Source organism: Podospora pseudopauciseta (genome assembly GCF_035222475.1).
Source record: "Podospora pseudopauciseta strain CBS 411.78 chromosome 5 map unlocalized CBS411.78m_5.2, whole genome shotgun sequence".
NCBI classification, from domain to species: domain Eukaryota; kingdom Fungi; phylum Ascomycota; class Sordariomycetes; order Sordariales; family Podosporaceae; genus Podospora; species Podospora pseudopauciseta.
In genome coordinates, this window is record NW_026946666.1 from 2,541,561 (window position 1) to 2,564,057 (window position 22,497).

General features: G+C 50.0%; 6 protein-coding genes and 1 non-coding gene across 7 annotated transcripts; 3 read left to right on the plus strand and 4 right to left on the minus strand.

Annotated features, from left to right (window-relative positions):
• Window positions 1-1,340: 1,340 nt before the first annotated feature.
• Window positions 1,341-2,360, minus strand: QC763_511950 (uncharacterized protein; the record flags this gene model as incomplete). The annotated part of the gene is made up of 1 exon (XM_062913756.1): window positions 1,341-2,360. The coding sequence occupies one exon, from the start codon at window positions 2,358-2,360 to the stop codon at window positions 1,341-1,343; it is 1,020 nt and encodes a 339-aa protein (XP_062764537.1).
• A 461-nt stretch (window positions 2,361-2,821) lies between these two features.
• On the minus strand, window positions 2,822-4,835 carry PTR2_4 (peptide transporter ptr2; the record flags this gene model as incomplete). The annotated part of the gene is made up of 7 exons (XM_062913757.1): window positions 2,822-3,473; window positions 3,523-3,709; window positions 3,762-3,901; window positions 3,954-4,211; window positions 4,273-4,453; window positions 4,506-4,771; window positions 4,825-4,835. The coding sequence occupies 7 exons, from the start codon at window positions 4,833-4,835 to the stop codon at window positions 2,822-2,824; spliced, it is 1,695 nt and encodes a 564-aa protein (XP_062764538.1).
• A 719-nt stretch (window positions 4,836-5,554) lies between these two features.
• Window positions 5,555-7,831, minus strand: QC763_511970 (uncharacterized protein; the record flags this gene model as incomplete). Its single annotated transcript, XM_062913758.1, has 2 exons — window positions 5,555-7,121; window positions 7,179-7,831. The coding sequence occupies 2 exons, from the start codon at window positions 7,829-7,831 to the stop codon at window positions 5,555-5,557; spliced, it is 2,220 nt and encodes a 739-aa protein (XP_062764539.1).
• A 529-nt stretch (window positions 7,832-8,360) lies between these two features.
• On the minus strand, window positions 8,361-10,717 carry QC763_511980 (uncharacterized protein; the record flags this gene model as incomplete). The annotated part of the gene is made up of 2 exons (XM_062913759.1): window positions 10,327-10,717; window positions 8,361-10,261 (listed from the first exon to the last, which is right to left on the minus strand). The coding sequence occupies exons 1-2, from the start codon at window positions 10,388-10,390 to the stop codon at window positions 8,361-8,363; spliced, it is 1,965 nt and encodes a 654-aa protein (XP_062764540.1). The 5' UTR covers window positions 10,391-10,717.
• A 708-nt stretch (window positions 10,718-11,425) lies between these two features.
• On the plus strand, window positions 11,426-13,560 carry QC763_511990 (uncharacterized protein). Its single transcript, XM_062913760.1, has 5 exons — window positions 11,426-11,647; window positions 11,715-11,907; window positions 11,971-12,094; window positions 12,149-12,655; window positions 12,707-13,560. Exons 1-5 carry the CDS (start codon window positions 11,449-11,451, stop codon window positions 13,415-13,417), a joined length of 1,734 nt encoding a protein of 577 aa, XP_062764541.1. The 5' UTR covers window positions 11,426-11,448; the 3' UTR covers window positions 13,418-13,560.
• A 2,287-nt stretch (window positions 13,561-15,847) lies between these two features.
• Window positions 15,848-16,789, plus strand: QC763_512000 (uncharacterized protein; the record flags this gene model as incomplete). The annotated part of the gene is made up of 1 exon (XM_062913761.1): window positions 15,848-16,789. One exon carries the CDS (start codon window positions 15,848-15,850, stop codon window positions 16,787-16,789), a length of 942 nt encoding a protein of 313 aa, XP_062764542.1.
• Window positions 16,790-17,029: 240 nt separating this feature from the next.
• On the plus strand, window positions 17,030-17,100 carry QC763_0087420. Its single transcript has one exon. It is a non-coding gene; the product is annotated as a tRNA-Gly (tRNA).
• Window positions 17,101-22,497: the final 5,397 nt, after the last annotated feature.

Consider the following 22,497-nt stretch of genomic DNA (forward strand, 5'->3'; position numbering starts at 1 on the left):
GAAAGTACGCGCCAACTTCGAATCGTGAAGCATCGCCCATCTAACTTGGGACCATCTCTCTTAAGATACTTTGGACCGGCGGAGATCTTTCCAAGACAAGATGTCATCCGTGGTCATTATTGCAATACTGGGTGCTCCAGAACCTCCTTCGATAGGTCAGTGCCCTGTGTAGCGCAGATTGCGCTCGAGGTTATCCTTCCTGAACTCTGGCTTCGCCCTAGGTCCACGTCCAGGTTAGGTTGGGATCTCATACGTAGCGCCGGCTCAGGTCTGGAATGGACATCCAACATGTCTTGGACCCCAGTTGAGCAGGCAATGGTCCAGACGTCGATGACTCCCAAGGTAATATCAAAGCCATGGATGCATCATATCGACTGCCCTGTTCATTTAAGTGTTGCGTCTCGCGTCGTGGACGAGGACTGGAATGGGTACGATGAGTTCTCGCTTTTCTTTGCAGCTATACTTCCAAAATGAACCAACGGAGACGGTTGAGCAGTAGGTCGGGGAACAATGGGGTCCATGTTTTAAATGCTCTCTTTCTCAGAACGGAAAGCATCATCGCCCAAGAGGGTTATTGGGCCAGCTTAGATGGAGCTTTATTCTCGATTACAAGGAGTTGAGAGACTTTACTAGGCAGACTCGTCCTCTTATTTGATGGTAAATTACGGAAACCAGTTCTCATAAATGGTTTGGTAGAGAATGCCGGCGGTTGACTCGTCACATTCAAGGACCTTCTCTCAGCTTTGAGAACAACAACGAGGGTCATCATGGAACACCACTGAAGGTATATAAGGTCCATATGTAGGTAGCTGTGAAATAAATCTTACTGTCTGCCAGATTGTACTTTACATCGACACTGAAAACGTCACCAAACCAACCTGACCCTGTACACTATTCGGGATGATCCTTCCCCGCACCGACGAATTCAGATTATAGCCTTACCGCCCGTCCCATCTCCCCTTATTGGGGTCTTGGGTATGAAAGCATATCACCTGGCAACAGCAGCAGCGACGCCCTCTTAAAATCGACTTTGCCATCATCGCCCAGTGGGCCATCTGGCAGGCCCAAAGCCTTCTTCCGCCAGACACGGAGTAAACTCACCCGCTTTATCCACCGCATCAGTGTTCCCGGGTCGCAAAGAGAGTGAGCCTTGAGTGCAACTCATGGAAGGGGGAGGTGATGGTGGACGGCAATAATTTAAAGACAAAACATCAGGGCAGGTCTTATTCGGGGTGGTTCGTTGGGAAAAAGGGAAGAGTTGTTTGAGGTTGTATTTTGGATGCGTCTAGGTATAGGTACATCAATGACGGAGAATGACAACTCGCATCAACCACAAACCCCTACGGCTTCCTCCCAACAAAAACAACCATATTCTTCTCCACCCTGAACCCCCCACCCTCATCCAACCTCTCCCCAACAACCCTTTTCACTGTTTCCCTCTTCCCCTCCTCCATGTCCGTCTCCCCAACACTATTCAAATACTCCAACACGGGCTCCACCCCCGGCAGTCTAAACTCCCCAGGAAACCTCTCCCTCTCCACCCCCTCAAACCCTGCCCCCTCGATCTGCTCGAGTGCATTCTCAGCAGTTATCTTCGCCAACCCAGCAATGGTACTCCCCCTCTCTACCATCCCCCCAATCTCAAAGAGTTCCTTGAGATGATCAAGTCCGTTCAACGCCACGACTAGCCGTCCCCCATTTTTGAGGACACGTTTGAATTCTTGGAGAGCAGCGATCGGGTTGTCAACGTGATAGAGCATGTGGTTTGCTACGACGGTGTCGAATTCAGAGTCGGGAAAGGGGAGGGAAGTGGCGTCGCATTGCTGGATTTTGATGTTGGGAAGGATGGATTTAAGGGCGGCGATGTCAGGGTTGGAGTTGAGGGTTGCTACCATGGCGGGGGAGAAGTCGGTTAGTGTGAGGGAGGTGACTGAGGGGAGTTGGGAGGGGGAGGGGATGGCGGGGGGGGACCAGAGGGCGCCTGTGCCGGCGCCGACTTCGAGGATGGAGCCGCTTTTGGGGATGAAGGTTTGGGCGAATTGGAACCAGGATTGGGGGTGCGTGTTGTAGTTGTGGATTGAGAGGCGGGCGGCGAGGCGGGAGGAGGTGGTGGTGTATTGGGATTTGGCGTGGGTGTGGGCTGTGAGGGTTGGGATGGTGGTGGTTGTGATGGTCATTTTGGTGGTGGTGATGGTGGCGATGATATTGAGAGTGGTGATGGAGAAGTGTTGGGGGGGAAACTGCTTCACAGCTGATTCTCGTTTCTGAGTCAAGGGCCGAGGTGATCGGATCAGTGATGAGGTTGAGATTCTGCTGGACAAGTCAAGGTGTTGCACGTGTGTTGTCGTCACAGTGAACATCACGAGAGAAGATCTGGTATATCAATGGAGTCCATGGTCAACACCTCTGCGGCCAGCCATCAAGGTGCGTACCTGCCAGGTGGTATCACGACGGGTACCTACGAGGTACTTCCAGGAGGGGTGGACTGCAGATCGGACCCCCCTGTTCGAAGGGTGGGAAGCCAAGCCAGCCCCTCGCTGGTGAGCAAGTTACCGGTTGCATGAGCAAGTTACCGCTGCTCGGGTAGGTCGTGTTTCCTTGCAGTCTGCATCAACCTTTACCGAATATCACTGACGGAGTGCTGGGTCCCGAGAATATTCAGTGGGGGTTATAGGCATTGGTCATAGGCTTCATCGTGGTCCTTGACAGATACCGGAACGGAATTAGGTTGGATAACAGTCGCGATGTGAAGGTGTAGATATAGAGAGCAGGATTTATTGCGTCGAGAAAATTCTAGCCATCTTGAAGCAGAAGTTGAGAACTAGAACTGATTCAACGACGCATCAATCTTGTCATAGCGGCGGAACCGCCACAGGAACGCCACCGCAGACACCCCCATAGCTCCCGCCAGACACGAATACACAATCACCATGTTCGGATCCTTAGACGCCGGGCTGATAGCCATCCCCACAAGACTGGCCACTCCAGCAGTGAGCTGCGTCAAGGCTTGGACAACAGTCTTCATCTCTCTTGGGGCCTTGCTGTACGCGTACTCGAATGCAGTGACAAAGCCTAAGATCTCCGCAATGGCAAGCAGGATGTAGACCGGCAGCTGCACCCACACACTGACATTGTTGGGCTGCCGACCTCCTTCGGACTCGGGGCAGTTGTAGGGATGGTCATAGCAGGGCCCGGTAGAATAGATCAACTTCTGAACTCCAGCAGCGTAAGCCATGGAAGCTCCGCAGAAGATGAACGACGTCGTGATGCGAGCAATGGGGCCGAATGGAATCTTGCGGCGAGCGAGAAACTCGTAGAGGCCTTGCATGACTGGCCCAAAGATGATGCAAGCCACGCCAGAGAAGGCTTGGATCATGTCGTTGGGGACACCGGAGAGAAGCATCTGGCCGGCTTGGGAGACGAGGTTATTGTACATTTGGGCGATGCAGAGGTAGAAGATAACGAGGAAGAAGCTGCTTTCGTGTTAACATTTGGATCATGAGATCAGAGGGTCAAACATACATCACCCTGCAGGCAATCATGCCGCGGCGCATTTCTTCCACAAAGCTATCTGTCCATGGAACCTCTTTGCCGTGGTGGGTCTTTTGATAGGATGGTTTTGTGTGCTCTAGCTCGAATCCGTTCTTTGAAGCACAAACAAGGACTCTTACAGCCTTGGGCAAGACATTGCCTTGTGGTTTGACCTTGACTATCTTTGTTGTCAGCTTATGTCGGTTGTTTCGGGTCAGAGACGAATATACCGAGCTTCTTGGACCACAAAAGAAACAAAGCTATCGATATGCAAAGTGTAACAGTAGCCAGAAGGTACGCTGACCAAAACTCATGGTGCCACTCGATAAAGGTGACTGGTATGGAACTCAAGGAGGCAATGTTGGTGAACCTGGGAGAGTCAGATGAAGTGGCAAGGGCAACTGAAAAGTGGGAGAACTAACCAATAATAAGCGTTGTAGATGAATTGCAGAGTCCGCGGCCCATCCACGACCACCAAGTTGGCGTTCTTCTGACGGATCACCTGAGGCTTGGCCTGCATGTACTGATCACCCAGGAAGGGGACATAGGTTGCTTTGACTGAGCCAGCTCCCAGCCCAGTCAAGATCAGTGCTGCAGCCAACCCTCCAACACCTGCTCCTTGTTCCAGAGCCGAAGGAATCGAAGTGCCAATGAGGACTACACAGCCTGCAAGATAGCATCTGGGTTCAGGTCAGCAAAGGTGTTTTTTTGTGGCGTCCAATCAAAGAAGCGTCAACATACACTAGACCCAAAAGTAGAGTTTTGTATCTACCTAGCCATATGTCGGATATCAACGCAAAGAGCATTGGTGTCAGGAATGAGAACAGAAAAAAAGCATTGGAGATGTTGACGGCTGTTGCTTGACCCAGTCCAAGAGCTCCCGGGACCGGTTCTTTGCCTTGAGGGTATTGCATGTAGTTTTCTGGGCCTTTGTGAGCTTTGTGTGGTGCGTCTGTGAGACTTTAAGGACTTACGCCATGGTGCAATGAGACCAAAGTATGTAAAACGTTCACCGGCTCCAGCAACAATGACAGCCCAGGCGGCAAAGGGGATCTTGTCGGTGATTTTGGGCAGTGTTGCTATCTCGTCTTCGGTGGCATCTCGAGGGAAAATGCTGTCATCCTGCGTTGTGTCCGACTTTGATGTCTCAATGGGATCTTCTGTTGGTGGCTGTTTCTCCAAGTCATTGGCCTGGAATACTGGCTTTTCAGTCTCCTGAACAGCAATTGGAGGTTGTTTTCTGTCAAGAGTAAGTCAGTGCGTTTCGGTGAGATGAATAGGGGCAACACATACTCCGAATCCATATTGAGGTGTGGTTGGTATCAGGTAAGGTATTGATGTTGCTTGCTGCACACTGAGATACCAGACAGAAGCTCCTCTCACCACTGCCAACATTACAGAGAGCGAACCCACAAAGGGCGGTCGATGTACGTAGGTAGCCATGACGGGCCACCCACTCCAGTAACCCTCAACGTGCTAACCCTCAAGGTGTCGACTCGAAGATCGTTGAGCCAATCGAGATCCTGGTAATGCGAGATGCAGCGCGTCCCTGCAACGTGACCAGGCCTGGACTCTTGGCATCTTGGGGGGTCCGGGGGTGCTCAGCGAAACTTGCTCAAATGCTCGCTGAAGAGATGAGCAGCCGAAGACATGCAGAAGACGAAGGAAGAATCACGGCATATCCATGTCCGTTGATGAGTAAGTTGAGAAAGTTAGACCCTGTCGTCGCCCACCAGCTTTCAGCGAGAACAAGTGAAGTTAGAAGTGTAGGCAGACTGTGGCTAACCCAATCAAGCACCCCTCCATCTGCCACTCTCTCTTGGGCCCCACAATTCAATTTCAACGTCCAACTTCAACATCGCGATTCCAACAACACCTCTGCCAAGGGAAAGCACTCTATTCACTGGCACAAGCGAGTCATCGAAAGGAATCGAACAGTCATGTAAACAACATTATGACATTTTGGAAATGCATATACAGAAACCACGGAACACGCCCTCCGCAAAGGCCACCATTGCCGAGCCTACCAAGAGAACGCGTCCACCTCAAGCTCCCAGACAGTCGGCCCGGTCCGCGCCTTGGCTGTCACCAACGCCCGAGTGTCGTCGCAAAGTCCCCCGGGCCCACACACGACCACTCCGACTCTGCTCCACCCCGTCCGCTCCTCCTCGGCCAACAGCGCCGCCACGTCCAGTCTGCTGCCAACTCTGACGTCCTTCTCAGCCACTCTGGACAACGGACCCTCCAGGTCCCGCACCAAGCCCTCGGCCGAAGCCTTGACGCTCCAGCAAATCTTGACGTTGGTGTGCTTCGCAATGTACGGCAGCACACCCGTGATTCCGACTCCTCCGGCGATCAGCAAGAGTCTGTCCGACTTGAGCACCCCATCTGTCGGGTTGTCTGGGTATGGGCCGTCCAAGAGTGTGAGGAGGGAGTTGTGGTTGGCAAGCAGCTTGGTCAAACCCTTGGACTTGCGGACGTAGAGTGTGATGCCCGTTCCAGGAGCCCCGCCAAGTGCTTGGTCGTCTCTTTGCGGTGTGCTGGTGCTGGTGACGCCGCCTGATTTCTCGACATCAGCGGTGCTCCGCGTGTCACTGCCCGAAGCAGCTCCGGACAAGGAAGCATCCCGCTTGGACTGGAGAAGAGCCGTGGGCAGGATGGAGAACGGGTGGTTCTCCCATGGTCTCCATGGGCTCAGGGCTGGAAAGTAGGCATAGGTGTGAAGACCAGGCGCAGCTGTCCACCGGATGCCCTTGACATCAACCCGCACAATATCCTCAGACACTTCTGTGACAACCGCCCGTCTGGGGCCGTTCTTGAGAACGCGGAAGACCCGGATCATACGGTCAAAGAACCAGACAGCGCAGGCGGCATACAGCCAAAACTCGTATCCCCACCTGCGCTGGAACAAGAACTCGACGTGGTACCAGCTGCCAACAATCACAAAGACGGCCATGATGATGTGACCAACGAGGAACAACTCGTACGACCACCGTCTGAAGAAGAGCGAGCTAAAGACCAACATGGCACAGGCAAAGACTGTGGCCACAATACCCCAGGCCCAGTACTCCGTCTTGAATTCGGCTTCGTAAGATTCCATGTCGATGTACAAGACCAATTCAGCAACCGAGTGGATGATGACCTGGGCAGCGTAGATCCGGGCCACCCACCGGTGGAGGACCATAAAGGTCGAGTGAGACCAGTTGGTCGCCCAGAGGAGAATGTTGTTGCGGCCAGAAAGCAGGATGACAAGAGGCGTCAAAGCAAAAGCTAGGACACCGGTTCTGGCGGAAAAGTATCCCATTACTTCCTGCCATTCGTTCGCGAACCAAGCGTTGGGCTGAACAGACTTGTAGCCTGCTGCCGCCATGGCGATGTTCAGCGCCGCAAACATGATGACGTACAGCGACTGGCCGACTGTTGCAGCGTTTCCGAGGAGGTAGGGCAGGGGCCGTACGTGGTATGTTCCGATGAGCGAGGGATAGACCAGGTATGGCTTCAGCTTGTCTGACAGGGTGCTCATGTATGGCAGCCTGGTGAACATGGAGATGACCACTGGTGTGCCAAAGCCCACGATCAAGAGAATGAGTCTAGAGGCGTCGGTGTCAGTGGCGTGGACGGCATGACGGCCTGCGGATTTTACCTACCCATATTGAGAGTGGGTCGTCTCTGCTTGCTCAAAGTATTCTCGAGTCAAGGTGTTGGCCTTGACGGTTTCGGGATCCAAGAGCACTGTTCGGGTGAGGTGATGATCATCCTCGCCATACTGGTCTGTGGGGGGCTCCTTGATTTGCGCCAGAGCTTCGGTGTATGACCACTTCGCCGCAACCGTCTTGCTGCCGGTGGCCTGCTCGGACCAAAATTTCTCCAACTTCCATCTTGGGGTCGAGGCATCGCAGGTGGTGTTCATGCAGTATGCCAGTGTCGTCAGGAAATAATCGTCCCCGGCACGGCATTCTGGTGATGTTGGGCCTCCAGCACCGTGACTGTGCGCGCCCACCGGTCCATGGTCCATTACCGAGCACTCCAGCATGAAACCCGAGACCGAGTCGTAGCAACCGAAGCCGCAGGAGGGATCGTACATGGTGATGCCGTATCCAATAAGGGCTTGTGCTGGGACGGCGAGGGCCGCCAGCCCTGCTGCTGTGAGAAGGCCTCTCATTTTGGTTCCGTTGCTGAAGGACCTTGACTCGAATTCGACATAAAGAGAGATGCGAGCCAGCTGGAAAGGCACAAGGTCAGGGAAAAGGGCGACTTGATCAGACAAAAAGATTACGGGCCCAACACGTTCTCCTAGCATGGAAGCACAGGATTCTCGACGTTGTATTAGTATCGGCTTCCGCCCCGAGCACTCGCCAAAGCACAGGGATATGTGAACCAACCGGCTTGGGTCGCAGCCCGCGATGCCGGTTTCTGGGGAATTTAGTTGGCACCTCCTCGCTACCCATCTTGGGACTTCTGTCGAGGTCTCGAGTCAGGAAGATTCAGTCACGGCATGTTGTGGCTTGCTGCTGATGCTTGCGGGGCCCCTTGTTTATTGATATTACACGGCAAATTTGCTCAGATGCCGAAACTTGCTCACTGGTGGCGCATGTAACCCCCGCAACCTGCTCACAACTGCTCGCTTCTGACTGGCTGGGTGAGTGTTTTCTTGGCATAACCATCACTGACAGACAAGGGGGGGGGGTTGCAGTTCAACGGTTGTCAAGATTTTTTCCTTTGTGGTTACGATGAAGACGCTATCCACACTACTCAAGAGTTACCTTATCTTTGCCCATGTTTAGGTTTAGCCTTTCAGCCACACCGACACCTGTCAGGATGAGCGAGTTTTAATCATTACGGTGGTCGAACTCATAGTCAAAGTTCTTTTCAATGAAAGCCACCCTCTCTAACAAATCCCTGCGCGAAGTCCGAGAGACAACCGAGAAGAAGGCAATCCACCAGAGCGAGGCCGCATCCGGACCCTCGAGGACATCACCCCCTTTCTTGCGCGTGTAGTAGTCCACCACATTCTCCCGAACATCAGGATATTTCTCCAGAAACTCTTTGGCAGCGTCAGCTGACCTCATGATGCCTCTGCGCGTCTGCTGAATGATCATAACCGAGAGGTGGAACTGCGGGCCGTTGCGGAACGGGTGTGACAGCGCGCGGAAGCGAGCCTCCTCTGCATCACCCAGCGCGAGCAACATGCGGAGCGCATAGTAGTCGACGCCATGCGCCAGCTGCACCGCTACCGACTCGAGGTATCCCGGTGGTCGGGCGTTGACCTCGTGGAGGTACACTTCCGGGTCTGTGGCTCCGTCTGTACTATTTTGGTTGTTTGCCGGAACCAAGTCGAGGATCCCGTTTCCAACGTCTTGGTATTTAACGCTCGAATTCCGCACCCGGGCCTCGCAGTGGAAGACACCGGATTTGAATCCCTGCCTGACAAGCGTTGCTCTGAGTTGGTCTTGGAGAGCCTCCAGTTCGTGTTTGGGGAGGGCAGAGGGGAGGACATTTTGCGTCTCTTGGAAGTTCTCCCTCAAGCCGGCATTGGCAGAGTCTGCCGGGCTGGGGAAGTCATCGTTGATATCGGCAAAGACGATCTCCCCGTTGAGCATGACAAAGTTGGCGTCTACTTCTGGCCCGGCGACGTATGGTTCTACCACCACGGCTGTGCTTGGTTTTGGGGAGTCGGCGTGTCTGTCTGATGCTTTTTTGACTGCAACCCTCAACTCATCCACATTCTTGACCTTAGTCACGCAATCTGAACTCCATCCGATAACGGGCTTGACCACCATTGGGAATTTTAGTTCCACGTTTTGGGCCAACACCCCCTCGAGATCATCTTTATGCCTCAAGACAAAACTCTCCTCTGCTCCTACCGTCTCGAGGAGTCTTGTCCGGCCTTTATCAGCGGCGATTTCATACGCCTCGGGGGACTCAGTCGGCAGACCCAAAATCTCGCACGCCTTGGCTACTCCGGCGAGGCGGACGTCGCTGATGGTGACGATGCCGTTGATTGGTTTGGGGTATCCCCTCACAGCATCCACAATCCGTTGAGGAAAATCCTCATTGGGAGCGACGTCTGCCTCGATGAAGTCCTCTCTTAGATGTGCCCACGGCGAACTCGGATCTTGCAACCAATGACCTTTTTCGTCAATGATGACGAGGGAGATACCTAACGCTTGAGCTGCGCTTAGAGCTCGCTCGATGCAGTCGATATCTTCGCGGCCTTGGACCCAGGCGATTCTTTTTCGGGTGGGGGGTGAGGGGAGGAGGAAGGGCAATCCCAATCTGTTGTTTGTTTCATTGTTGAGGACCGCGGGGCTGTAGTCATTTGACAGTAAAAGGGCTCCGAGAGAAGAAGAGAGGATTTGGGGGAGGTTGCTGGGGGTGAGGGATTGGGGAGTGATGGGTGTGACGTGCTGAAGGGGGGTGAGGAAGGTGTGGGCGGAGAGGAGGCCGGGGAGGCACTCGAAGCGGAGGGGGATGAGGTCTGAGCGGGTGATGTAGCCGGGGGTGGAGGTGAAGAGGAAGCGGATGGTGAGAAGGGGAGTGGGGGGTGAGAGGGTTTGCTGGAGGAGAGTTTTCCAGGGAGATGTGTCCTGCTGGAGGTTGAGTTGGATGGGGGTTGATGGTTGAGCTGATGCTGAGCGTGTGAAGGTGAGGTCCAAGGCCCAGGTTTCTGGGATGGTGTTGTTGGTGGGTTTTTGGTTGGTGGTGAGATTGGTGCAAAGGGAAATCGTTGCTGGACGGGGGAGTAAGCAATGGTACATCGGTAATGAAGGGTGAGGTTAGAGGGTGAGTAAGTACCGTGTACTGTTCTTTCGGGGGAGAGGGTGATGGAGGCGTAGCCCCAAGGATTGGCGGACGTCATGTTGAGCGTAGGAACCTCGGTACTAAGGTAGGTGGTAGGCCTGTGTTGATGGTATTGGTGCCGTGAAACAGGGCAATTCTGCTGGCCGGTTTTAATAGGCCGTGAAAGTCTGGGGAAAATATGTCGCACTGCTGACGATGATTCGGAGGAAGTCAGCCGGGCCCGGGAAAGGTATGGTATGGTTGAGTGGTGTGTAGATGAGGGTTGGACAAGACCGAGGAGAAAGCCTTGTCTTAGGTAAGTCAAATAAAAACGGGAGTGGGTAGGGGAGAAGTTCCAGGTAGGCGGGAAAGCGTGGGAGGGTGTAAACGAACTGTGATGGTTTTATGCAAGTTGTATCATGCAGAATAATACTGACAGCGGGCTGGATGTGAAATATGGGGGTTTTGTGATGTTGACAGGTGTCCATTTGGGGGTTGGTACATGGTAGGTACCTACATGAAAGGGAATTGCCAAAGCGAGTGGTAAACACACATGCGCGGTTGCTGCTCCACGTTGCTCTTTGAATGAGACTGGGGGTGTGGGTGGCCCCGCTGATCACCTGTGTTTCGGTGACATTGCACTGGGGAAAGGTCGACAAGGTGCGCAGGATGTTCGGCATGCTATTCAATGGCGACATTACACCGCGGCCGGGGATCAATCATGTTTACCAAGGTGCGCAAGATCAGAGCAAGTTTGCGGGAGTAACATGTTTGGTTCCCCGGCAGGGGAATTTGGGGTAGGTACCTTGCGAGATGGGTGGTAGGAACCTTGGTAGGTAGGACGTGGGTGATCACCTTGCCGAGAGGGAGAGACAAGGGGGTAAGACTTGCCCAGAGGGTGATGTTCCGGCGTGATGGGAACCCATGTGTCAAGTGCTGGGAATGGTGTGTGTGGGTAGGAAGTAGACAGGCCATGTTCCGGGTAGCTTGGTGACGGGAGAGGGAGGGGAAGTTATTTACATCTGTGAGGTGCTCAAAGTTGGGTAGTTCACCTTTGCTCACCTTGCTTTCCAGACCCTGAACACTATCACTATCGTTTGGATTCCATTTTGTACTTTTCCCTAACAAGCCTTCAACATGGCATACACAAACCCCAACCCCCTAAACGTCTTCTCCGGCCCAGACTCGCTGTCTCATTACTTCGACCCCGAGCAAAACCCGCCGTTGCCACTGGTCGAGTTACCTGCCGCGTTGAACCCCTTCCGCAAGGATGGCGTGAGGATTTATGCAAAGATGTTGACGGCGCTGCCGGCGCAGAATGTCAAGTCTCTTCCTGGTTTGTTCACCCCGTTCTCGCATCCCTGATAGGTAGTATTCTCACTGACGTGTGTTGTTCGGGACAGCCCTAGAAATGCTCAAAACCTCATCCAAAGCCCGCATCGCCAAACGGATTGTTGAAGCGAGTTCAGGGAGCACGGTGCTCAGCATGGGGGTTATTGGGCGGGCGTTGTGGGGTCATGAGGGGGTTGAGGCTTGGGTGACGAATAAGAAGACGAGGGAGAGCTTGAGGGTTTTGAGGTTCTTTGGGGTGGGGATGTAAGTTTTCATTCTTGAGGGTGCCCGTGGTGGTTTTGGGGAGGAAACTGACAAGAGGGATAGATCGTTGTATGGAGGGTTGGCACAACAGGAGCCGTCAGACCCCAAAGGGATCATGACGAGATTGAGGAGGAAGGCGAGGGAGGAGGAGGAGGTGTGTTATTTGGGGCAGTATGATAATGATGCTGTGAGTCAAGGTCTTTGCTTTGGTTGAGTTTGGGTAGGACTGACAATGAGACAGAACTGGCAATCGCACTACAACCACACCGCCCCTCAGCTTGCGCTGCAACTCCCCTCTTTGTCGGTGCTCTGCTCTACTATTGGGACAGGGGGTTGTATCACCGGCACAGGGCGATATCTAAAATCTCATTTGTCGTCTGATATCAAAGTTGTTGGTGTTTGCAACGTCTTTGGGGACCCAACACCAGGGCCGAGACATTTCCCTGGGTTTGAGTCAAGCCCGTTTCCGTGGAGAGAGACGATTGACGAGTTTATTAGTGTCAAGTCGGAAGATTCCTTCAGGATGAGTATGAGGCTGAGTAGATATGGGATTATCTGCGGGCCGTCATCAGGGGAGGCACTTCATGGACTGCTGGAGTGGCTGAGAGAAAATGGTACCGACGAACTGAAGAGGGATGAAAATGAGGAGGTGAACTGTGTGTTTTTGTGTGCGGATTTGCCGTATCAGTATATGGAGTTGTATTATCAGAAGCTAGGGGAGGAGGAGTTTCCGGGGATCAGAAATCAGGTATGTATCACCCAGAAAAGGGAAGAGGAGTAATGACTGACAAGGGAACAGTGCTTGTTAGAGGTGGACCAAGACCCCTATGACGAAAGATGGTTCCTTGCGCCAGAGCAGACAGTCGACATGTTGGTTGGGGAGGGTGGTGAGAAGTATGATGGGGAGATGCTATGCATGGTGCCCTCTTCTTGCGCCTGCACAACGACGCGAACATCAAGAACATACAGGCAGCAACAGCAACCATTTGAGGGGATGTTCGGGGACTGTTCACCAGGTGCGGTATCAGATGTCTCAGAGTCTGCCTCGACGATATTCTCGACGGCATCACCATCATCATCGGTGTACAGTGTCGCTACCACGACCAGTGTTGAGTCACAGCATTCATCGATGGGGAAGGTCATCGATGTAAGGCCGAGAGCGGAGTTTGTCCAATCCCATCTGAGAAATGCGGTGAATATTCCATTATCAGTGACAAAAGATGACTTTTATGGGGATCCGCAGGCTGTTTATGAGAGGTGGAAGGAAATGAATGCCGCGTTCGAAGAGACTGGTGTGTTGAATCATCAAGAGGAAGATGATGACAGACAAACACTTGTCGTTTGTTCGGATGGGGACTCTGGAAAGATGGCGGCTTCTATGCTCAGAGGGGCCAGCAAGAAGGTTGGCAAGAAGAGAGAAGTCTTTTGTGTAGATGGGGGGTGGGGAGTGTTGGAAGCGTGGCTAAGAAGGAGGGGCTATGGTGATGATGTCTGGGATGGGGTAGATTAGCGGGGCAGTACATAGGTAATCAGTCCTTGAGTGTACGATATTTCTTGACGCCCATTAAATAGGTATCCCTTAAGGTCGATCGACTATCTTCTAAGTTTTCAGGGCCTGTTACTCATATTTTAAGGCCTTTCTTTCGCATTTCAGTCTCCACTATTTTGTCCACGGCGGGGGTGGTGTTTTTGAGCGTGAGATCTATTTACCCTGAATGCTAACTTCTCATAACAACAAAAGAAACAAGACATGCTATTCGACAGTATCCCCAACACACCAAGCGACCAGCACGGTGGGCTAGGAAAAAGCTAGGGTTGATGGAGATATTACACTCAAAGTCTCAGGTCCCAGTGAGCCACCGGCTGACAATAGGCTGTTTTTCTTCCTCTTCTAACATATGCTCATTAATGATTGTCGATTTTGAAACAGATCAAACCTTCTGCTTGGGGTTCGATGCATTGGGTTATGATAGATGACGTCTAATTTACTTTTGTCGATTATCAAGCCTTCATAATGACAAAGAACTCGAACACAACCGGGCTTCTTCTTGTGTTCAAAGCCAGGCTTGTCAACTATAAGCGGAAAGCTGCAAAAGGGCTTATCAACGGTGAGGTCAGAGATGTTCTCAGCCTCATTCTTAAAGTCGTGGGGATAGAAATTCTTGCAGTTGGAGGACCGAATACGCGTGTATTTGGTCATATTGCCAGTGGCATTGTCGAGCTGCAGTTGAACAATTGAACGCGGGATATTTTCAAGGGATTTTTGGTGCTAAGGCCTTCGCAGTGGTACCATAGCAACGTTAACATGATGCCACGAATCAATCCGGCGAAGCGATAATACTGCCCGCCTCTACGGAAATATCTGTAGTGATGGCCATATACTTACCACTGGGCCCAGTTGGGTGGAAGTCGTTGTTTCTGTTGACGTCGAGTCTGGAGTAAGTCTACCGTCCGGAAGATAACTAGCAGATGGATGCAAGGACATGATGTGCTATACAAAGCGGAGAATGTTGAGCATGCAATGGGATTGCGATGCATGAGCAGATTACTATTGACCCAAAGCAGAACGACAACTGGTTTTCATATATAACGCTCGGTAGATCTACTCATCTTCAAGCTGCATTCTGGAAGCCGTTTCAAAATGAGGCCTTCAATTATATTGGCTCATGCCTTGTTCGTTCAACTTCACGAAGACGCCGTCAGGCATGTTCCAGCTTCGAATACTGACACAACTGTCCCAAGGCCATCGGCTATGGAGTCTTTGTTGAAGCGACTTGACGTCTTGTGTTCCGTGCCCAATCACAGGACACAAGAGCTTTGGGTGCTTCAATGTTCTTCGAGTCTCGATTGAGCAAGGCGTATCATTGGGTGTAAATCTCAATGATCGTAGATATAAGCAAACTTTCTCAGATATGACGACGATCAAGCTCCGTAACGACCACGGCTTATACTTTAGAATCGCCCAACTCACTTCTAAGGGCACCTTTGATTGAACAGCAGACTTAGGCTCGTCCTGCAACAAGTTGTGGGCTGGGAATCATGAAGACAAAGCTGTGGTGATTCTGGGTTGTCACTTTAAGAGAACGTCAACAATGGGTTCAGGGGTTAAGGGGTATGCACGGGCCAAGGGGGGTTCATGGTTGGTGTGTCTGTTGTTTTTGAACCATTGATTTTGCTGAAGATAGATCTGTGACGTGCAGGTACCACTGGTTGTTTTATGACCAAGGTAAGGACATCAGAAGTGTAAAGCCGGGTGTTGGCAGATTAAGGTCTTGCTTGTCCAGCCCATCTAATTGTAGTTGAGCTCCTTCCCAAGTACCTATTTCCCCGTCTTTTTGTCCCTCACCCAACAATGTGGTAGAGAGCAGTATCATATTCTGACAAAATGTCTTTGTGTATTTGTTGACAAGCTCTTTGTGACCAAGTCTCGGGTTTCCGCTAAGCCCTACTTTCAGCTTCGGCCTTAACCCTTGAATCAGGTGTGTTGCACCCGTAGAAGTTGCCTTCGCCTCGGTCCGCGGCGGCCAACAACGGTTTCCCGCTCGAGTATGCTCAATACCACTGAGCTCCTTCCATCGGCTTTTTACAATGATTCCAGCGATACGGCCGATATGTGGCTCAGCTTATTTTACAGTTGCCGCTGTTAACCCTAAAAACTCCACTTCGCGAGTTCCTCCCCGCCCGGCCCAGCTTTTGCAGCGGCCCCCACCATGCTCCCGATCGCTGCATTGCCGCTCCAGACACATAATCGATACAAGAGCCACCGATCAACGTCAGAAAGCACTCGAATACTTTCCCTCAAGGATTTTCTTCTCAGAATTTCCCTTCGAGTACTTCAAGACAGCTTGACAACCCTCCAATTCCACCTCACTGCCTACACTCAACCGCTGAGGTCATCGCTCACTCATTGTCAACAAATTCTCACAACCTCACCACAACAATGGAGCAGCTCACCGTCCTCATCCTCGGCGCAGGCTGGACATCCACCTTCCTTATCCCCATCCTCACCACCTCCTCCATCCCCTTCGCCGCCACCACCACAACCGGCCGAACCGTCTCGGGCGTCCCGACAATCCGCTTCAAGTTCGACCCCGCCAACACACCAGAAGAGGAGCTCCGCTCCGCGATTGCCGCCCTCCCAGCAGCGAAATACGTCCTGATCACTTTCCCCCTCACCGGCAATGGCCCCTCCAAGACATTGATCGAAATGTACAACTCCACACATCAATCCCACTCTTCCTCCACCTCTCACAAAGCCCGGTTCATCCAGCTTGGCTCAACGGGTATTTGGGGTGCGGGTCGCACCACTGCTGCGGCGGATAAGGAGAGGGTGGAGAGAGAGCTGGCAGAGAAGAGGGGAGGTGATCCCTGGGTGAATCGGCATTCCCCTATTAATGAGGCCAACCCCAGGGTGATCGCTGAGAAGGAGCTTCTTGAATTGGGAGGGTGCGTGCTCAACTTGAGTGGGCTGTGGGGAGGGGAGAGGAAGCCAGTTAATTGGATTGGGAGAGTGGCTGCTACCAAGGAGGCGATCAAGGGGAAGACAAGCCTGCATATGATTCATGGGGAGGATATTGCCCGGGCGGTGGTCAAGATTGTCACTAATGAGGAGGACAAGTGGGAGAATGGAGGGGGGAAAGGGGAGAGGTGGATGTTGACTGATGGCTTTGTTTATGATTGGTGGGCGCTGTTGGCAGGGTGGGCAGAGGGAGAGGGTGGTGAGGTGAGGGAGCAGGGGAGGTGGGTGAGGGAGTTGATGGAAGAGGAGGGAGTGAGAGCGCTGCCGAGGGGGATGGAAATGCTGGGGAGGTGTTATGACTCGAGGGAGTTTTGGAGGGTTTGGGGGCTGGTGCCGCTTAGAGCGGGGGTGTTGAATGAGTGAGAAGGTTGGTATGAAGGGGTGGCAGGTATGTTTGGTGTAACGATGAGCATGCGAGGCTGTTGTTGTATCATTGACTATGGGAAAAGGTAGCGGTTGCGGCTTTTGGTGGTGTGACTTTGTCTTGGAGGACTGTAGCTATCTCATGGCGAATTCTGATGGGCGAATAATAGTTTATTAGCAAGAAGAAAATTAATTCTCGCCTGAGAAGAATGCTATTTTTTGATGTTGCAGCAAAACGCATGCATCAGCCGTGAATCGAACACGGGGCCCATCGATGGCAACGATGGATTTTACCACTAAACCACTGATGCTGTTTGATGATTGGATACTGGTTAATTCAGAAATTGACTTCATCAAAGGACTGGCGGATGAGATGGGACGAGCATCGTAACTAACATGGAACTAGAATAGGTTGAAGAGTCTTAGAAGGACAAAGCAAGTTAGTCCCCTGCCTCTGTTCCATTGTTATGTCCTTGTGCACGGACCATGATATGCCCCTGAGCCCCTGACTCTGAGCCTCCTGGCTACCAGGACCCCTGAACCTATCTACTGTTGAGAGTTGAGAAAGCCGACAGGTCATTCTTCTGGATGTTCTTCGAACTGCAAATTATTATGCCGCGCCCTTCTTGGAAGTAGCTCAAGCTCGGTTTCGGATTCGGCATTCAGTTGCGGGTGGACCCGGGGGGATCGCTGTGGGTAGACTCAGAAGGCATCTTGAGTGATCGTGTTAGAAGTTAATCTTATGGGTTTGGAATGGTGTGTCAGGAAGAATTGTGTGAGCGATGATGTTCAGGAGATGCTGGGAATGTTGGAAACACAAGCATCCTTATATCTTCATCCCGAACACAACTGCACTGCCATCTTCAATTCCCATCGCCAATGTTGTTCTCCTCGTGTGGTTCAGTTGTTGGTGTACGTACCCAGGGTGAGAAGGTGTTGATTCTAGACCTGGTTGCGTTTCTGTCTAGCAGGGCTGGAGAGGGTGGTGAACAGCTTGTAGCCAGCTCAGGCTCTTGTTTTGGGCTTAGCCTCGAGGGAGTGGCGTAGCTGAAGCACAAAACCCAGACGTCACTGCGGAGTGGCCAATCACATCCACAAACACTACGACAACAAGGACATAATGCATATTTGTAAGTGGTTGGACATCATTGCATTATTCAGATACTCGAAAGGAGCTATTGAAATGTGATATCTGCTCCCAGGTGCCTACGGTCGTGATAACTCATGCAGCCGGTGTGCAGGTGAAGGGTTACCTAGTTCTCGCCGCATCAGAACTCCCGAAGGCATTCCCGAATCCCGTCCAAAGGCCAGGAGATGAGCACCAACGCGTTAGGGCTGGACTGTGGATGGCTGAATGGTGTTCTAGACCGGAGTCCTTCTTGTGGAAAGAACGAAAACTAACTACGTGGCAATGACCTTCCGAAATTGAGAAACTCAATGAAGCAAGATATCAGTAGGTTTGCAGCGAATGTGTGAATTTCCAATTCCCATCTTGAATGACGTCTGAAGGAATCAAGGCAATGGATTACGCCCTCATGTTGAAGATTTTGTCAGATTCTATTTCATGCTTACCTAGGTACCAACTATAGCACCCCCGCGCGGTTGTGACAGCGGTCATGACTGCCGAGGAATCCTCCAATTTGTGAGCCATGACATCACATATCGGGTTTTCGTGAACATCACTAAACCAGTTAAAAAGGGTATAGTCTTTTCAGAGGAAATAACCTACTGCAGATAGCTTTCCTACACCCCCCTATGATAGATCCACGGCCTTTTCAAACTATGCTGACTTGTATCTTGTGCACTGTGCTGCAAGTTCCTTCATTCAGCGGGCAATCGTTAGGACCTCCTCAGTTCTAGACTTGCCTAGACTTCCGATGTGATGAATATTGTATCATTTGACGATAATTGGAGCCTGAAAAGGACATAGGCGCCGGTTCGACCGAACTGAACTTCACTTGTCAAGCAGAAATCGTGGCGCTGCTATCATTTGCGTTCGGTAATCACTGACCAGCTACCAATTCGGTCTAGAAATCACAGCTGTGAAGCAGCAATAATGATGACACGATCACTTTCTTTGCCCATCACCAATCCGAAAAGGACATAGACACTGGTCTGGCCGACGCTGAGGAGTTTCAGCTATGGACTAGCTAGTCATCATGACGCCAATATCACTTCGCATTGAGGATCAAGAACTTGGAACAGGGATAGGCGTCGGCGTGATCGAAGCTGAGGAAGCTCAGGTGTGAAGGAGACAGCATGATACCAATATCACTCCCATTTGAAGATCAGAGACTCGGAAAGGGCATAGACGCCGGCGTGTTCGAAGCCAAGGACGTTCAGGTGTGAACGAGCAGTCATGATGTCAATATCACCTGTGCTCGACAGTGAGGAATACGGAAAGGGCATATGCGGTAGTGTGGCTGAAGCTGAGAAGGTTCAGCTGTGAAGTAAGCAATTGTGATGTCGCTATCACCTATGTCTAGCGGTCAGGAATTGTAAACTGGAGAGAATGGAGAAACGTCTGCAAGCACCTAACTCTTGCACCTACCTAATCCTGTGATCAGCTGGTAGATCCTATGTAGCTTGGTATCTATTGGAGAGCAGATTGAAGGCCAAAGTCCAGAAGAACAGATAACAGGTCGATATCGGCATCACTTTGATCTAGGCACGCCTAGGAAAAACAGAATTCATTTCTATCCTCTCTTCACAGTTAATGCAGTTCACATCAACATCCAACGGTACCGTTACCATGCCTACTCCACCAACTCCGGAGGACATCCAGTCCCGCCTCGGCGTCAGAGTTGGCGACAAGGAGTCCCAGTACGACAAGATTGTGGCCTTCACGGAGCAGATCATCAACAAGAACTTTGCTTGACTCTTCGAGTTGTATCCTGCTATGAGCAAGATCAACTTTGACGACCCTACAGTCGGTAGCACTGAAGCTGTCATCAATCCCTCGCAGATCATTATTCCCAGCGACAACTCCTCCAAGATCAAGGATGTCCTGTTCCAGATTCGGTAGGTGTTTTTGTTCTCTGCCTCCCAGACCTCTTGTCCTAACAATCTGGCCTCAGGTTCAAAACGGGCCGTTTCCGCTCTGCGAACGGCTTTGTTGAGATTCCTATGGACGGTTGGATCTTGACGGTCGATTACCCCATTGGAACTCAGGAGTGATTGGTGTCGCCGAAACCGGCCAGCCAAAGTCGACAGACGTCACCAAACAGGTTTTTGCCGTACCTGGTGACTATACGGCCGAGCGTATTCTTGCGCAGATCTCAAGTATGTACACGTCTTGGAAAGTTGAGCATCTATGAGCCTGCTGACATATGATGAAGCCGCGAAATGGGGTAACACGTTGTCAAAGTATAGCACCTTTGGGATCAATGAGAAGACAAAGAATCCAAAGACCTACAAGGTTTGGTACGATGAGTTCGATCCGACGGGCAATGCCAGTACCATCCTCAACAGCATCCTGTCCGGCTGGGCCCGGAAGCAAGAAGAGAGAGGATGATCCACCTTGGGAGTTACCTTCTCGCTGAAAGATCCTTCAACCAGTAAGTAATTGCTGCCGTGACACATGCCAGGCTATTCGCTAACTTTGCAGTTTCCAGTCGACCCCCAGAAGCCTCTTTAAAGTACGTTATTCCCCTGACAGCTCGCCATTGCGATCATGTTGGCACATAACTAACATGGATTTCACCTTTCAGCCCCCACGTATCTTTTCCAGCAGATTCACCCCTATAAGGATCCTGTCCATGGTGCCAAGATGCGTGAGATCGAGTCTTGTTTCCCACTCCAAGCAGACACCTCGCTCAACTGCCTTTTGTACTGTGAGATGGTCGACAACTACGAGAAGCCCAAGAACTTGACCTTGAGCCACCATGGCAATTTTGTCACACGTGGAACCACTCTGACGGACCCGGCCGTACTAAAGTCTACAGAAAGGTGGGAAAGTTAACTAAAGCTCAACAAAAGATCTACGAAGAAAAAGTCGAAAGGAATAATAGCGGAGACGTCCGCTTTAGGATAGTTCCGAAAAGAAATAGAATAATTAAATTAATTTTTACGTTTAATTCTATTTAATTCCTTTATACTATCGAAAATACGAGAAACAGCTCGTAATATTTATTCTATTCAAGCCGTTTTTTAACAACGAAAACGATAGACCCTAACGTAAGTTACCTCGGTAATTTCCTCGGCTTATTTTAGTTTAACTTCTATAGCGTTATATAAAAAAATAATTTAAAAAAGTTAATAGAAAAATATGCTTAGGGCGTTATATTAAAGTAAAGCGAGACGAATATATTTATATTAACGTAATGTATTGAAAAAGGAAAGGATATATAAAAGGTTGCGGAAAATATGCGCGAAAAAAACGAAAGTGTTTTGATTAAGTTATAAAAGATTCTTTCCGTAAAACTTTATTAATTAAGTATTTTTAAATATTTTATTTATTGATATAGTTAAATATTGTAAAAATAAAATTGAATAAGTGGAAATACTTATAGGTAAAAAGAAATAGAAAAAAGTAGTTATTTTAAAATTTAAGTCGACCGGAGTTTGACTTAAAAAAAGGGGTATGATATTATAATTAAATTAACGGGTAAGTCAGACTATATACGGAGTACATTATATACGGTTAATTAATTATAAAATTAATTTGGACGGAAATAGCTTAAGCTATAGCATTATTATTAAAAGCTAATAACGTACATTATAAGCGAGTACACCATATAAGCGAGTGCACCACTTTTTAAACGACGCACCATCCTTCCACGCAATATCAACTTTTTCTATACAACCCAATATGCCTCCTACTTTAAAGGAAGCCAGGGTAATCCTAGCCCTCGAAGCTCTTAAAAGAGATAAAAATCTTAGCCTCCGAGCCGCAGGAAAGATCTACAACGTCCACCATACGACTCTCTTACGACAACGTGCTAGCCGGCCTACACGACGCGATACTACGCCCAAATCGAAGAAGCTTACTTAACCCGAAGAAGATACTATTATTTAATATATTATTAAGCTATATACGCGAGCTTTTCTACTAAAATTACGTAGTATAGAAGATATAGCTAACTAACTACTACGCGTACGCGACGCGCCCCTTATTAGTAAGCTTTAGGTATATAACTTCGTTAAACGCTAGCTACAGTTTCGTACGCGTTTTACGCGTAAATATAATTATTAGAGGGCTAAATACGAGGATTTAAAGGTTATTATTGAGTGGTTTACGCTTATACGGAATATTAAGGCTAAGTACGGTATTATAGATAACGATATCTATAACTTCGACGAGATTAGATTTATAATAGGTATTATCTTTATAGGTATAGTAATTATAACCTTAGACGGCCTTAATAAGGCGAAATTAGCCTAGCCTAGTAATTATAAATAAATAATAGTAATTTAAAAAGTTAATACCTTCCGTTAGGCTATCCTTTTCTTTATTATTTTAACTATATAATACTACTTTATTAATTAATATACCGAGTATAATTTATTATTTATTTAATATATCGTAATTACCGATAATAATTAAATTATTAATTCGGTAAACCTAAATTAAATTAAATATTTCGATTACTATACGGCGCCTTAAATAAAGGGTAAATATTAATTATTAATCCTCAATAGTTATAAAAGCTATTACTCGATTAAATTTAAACGTTATTATTAATAAAAGAATATTATTACGCTCTATA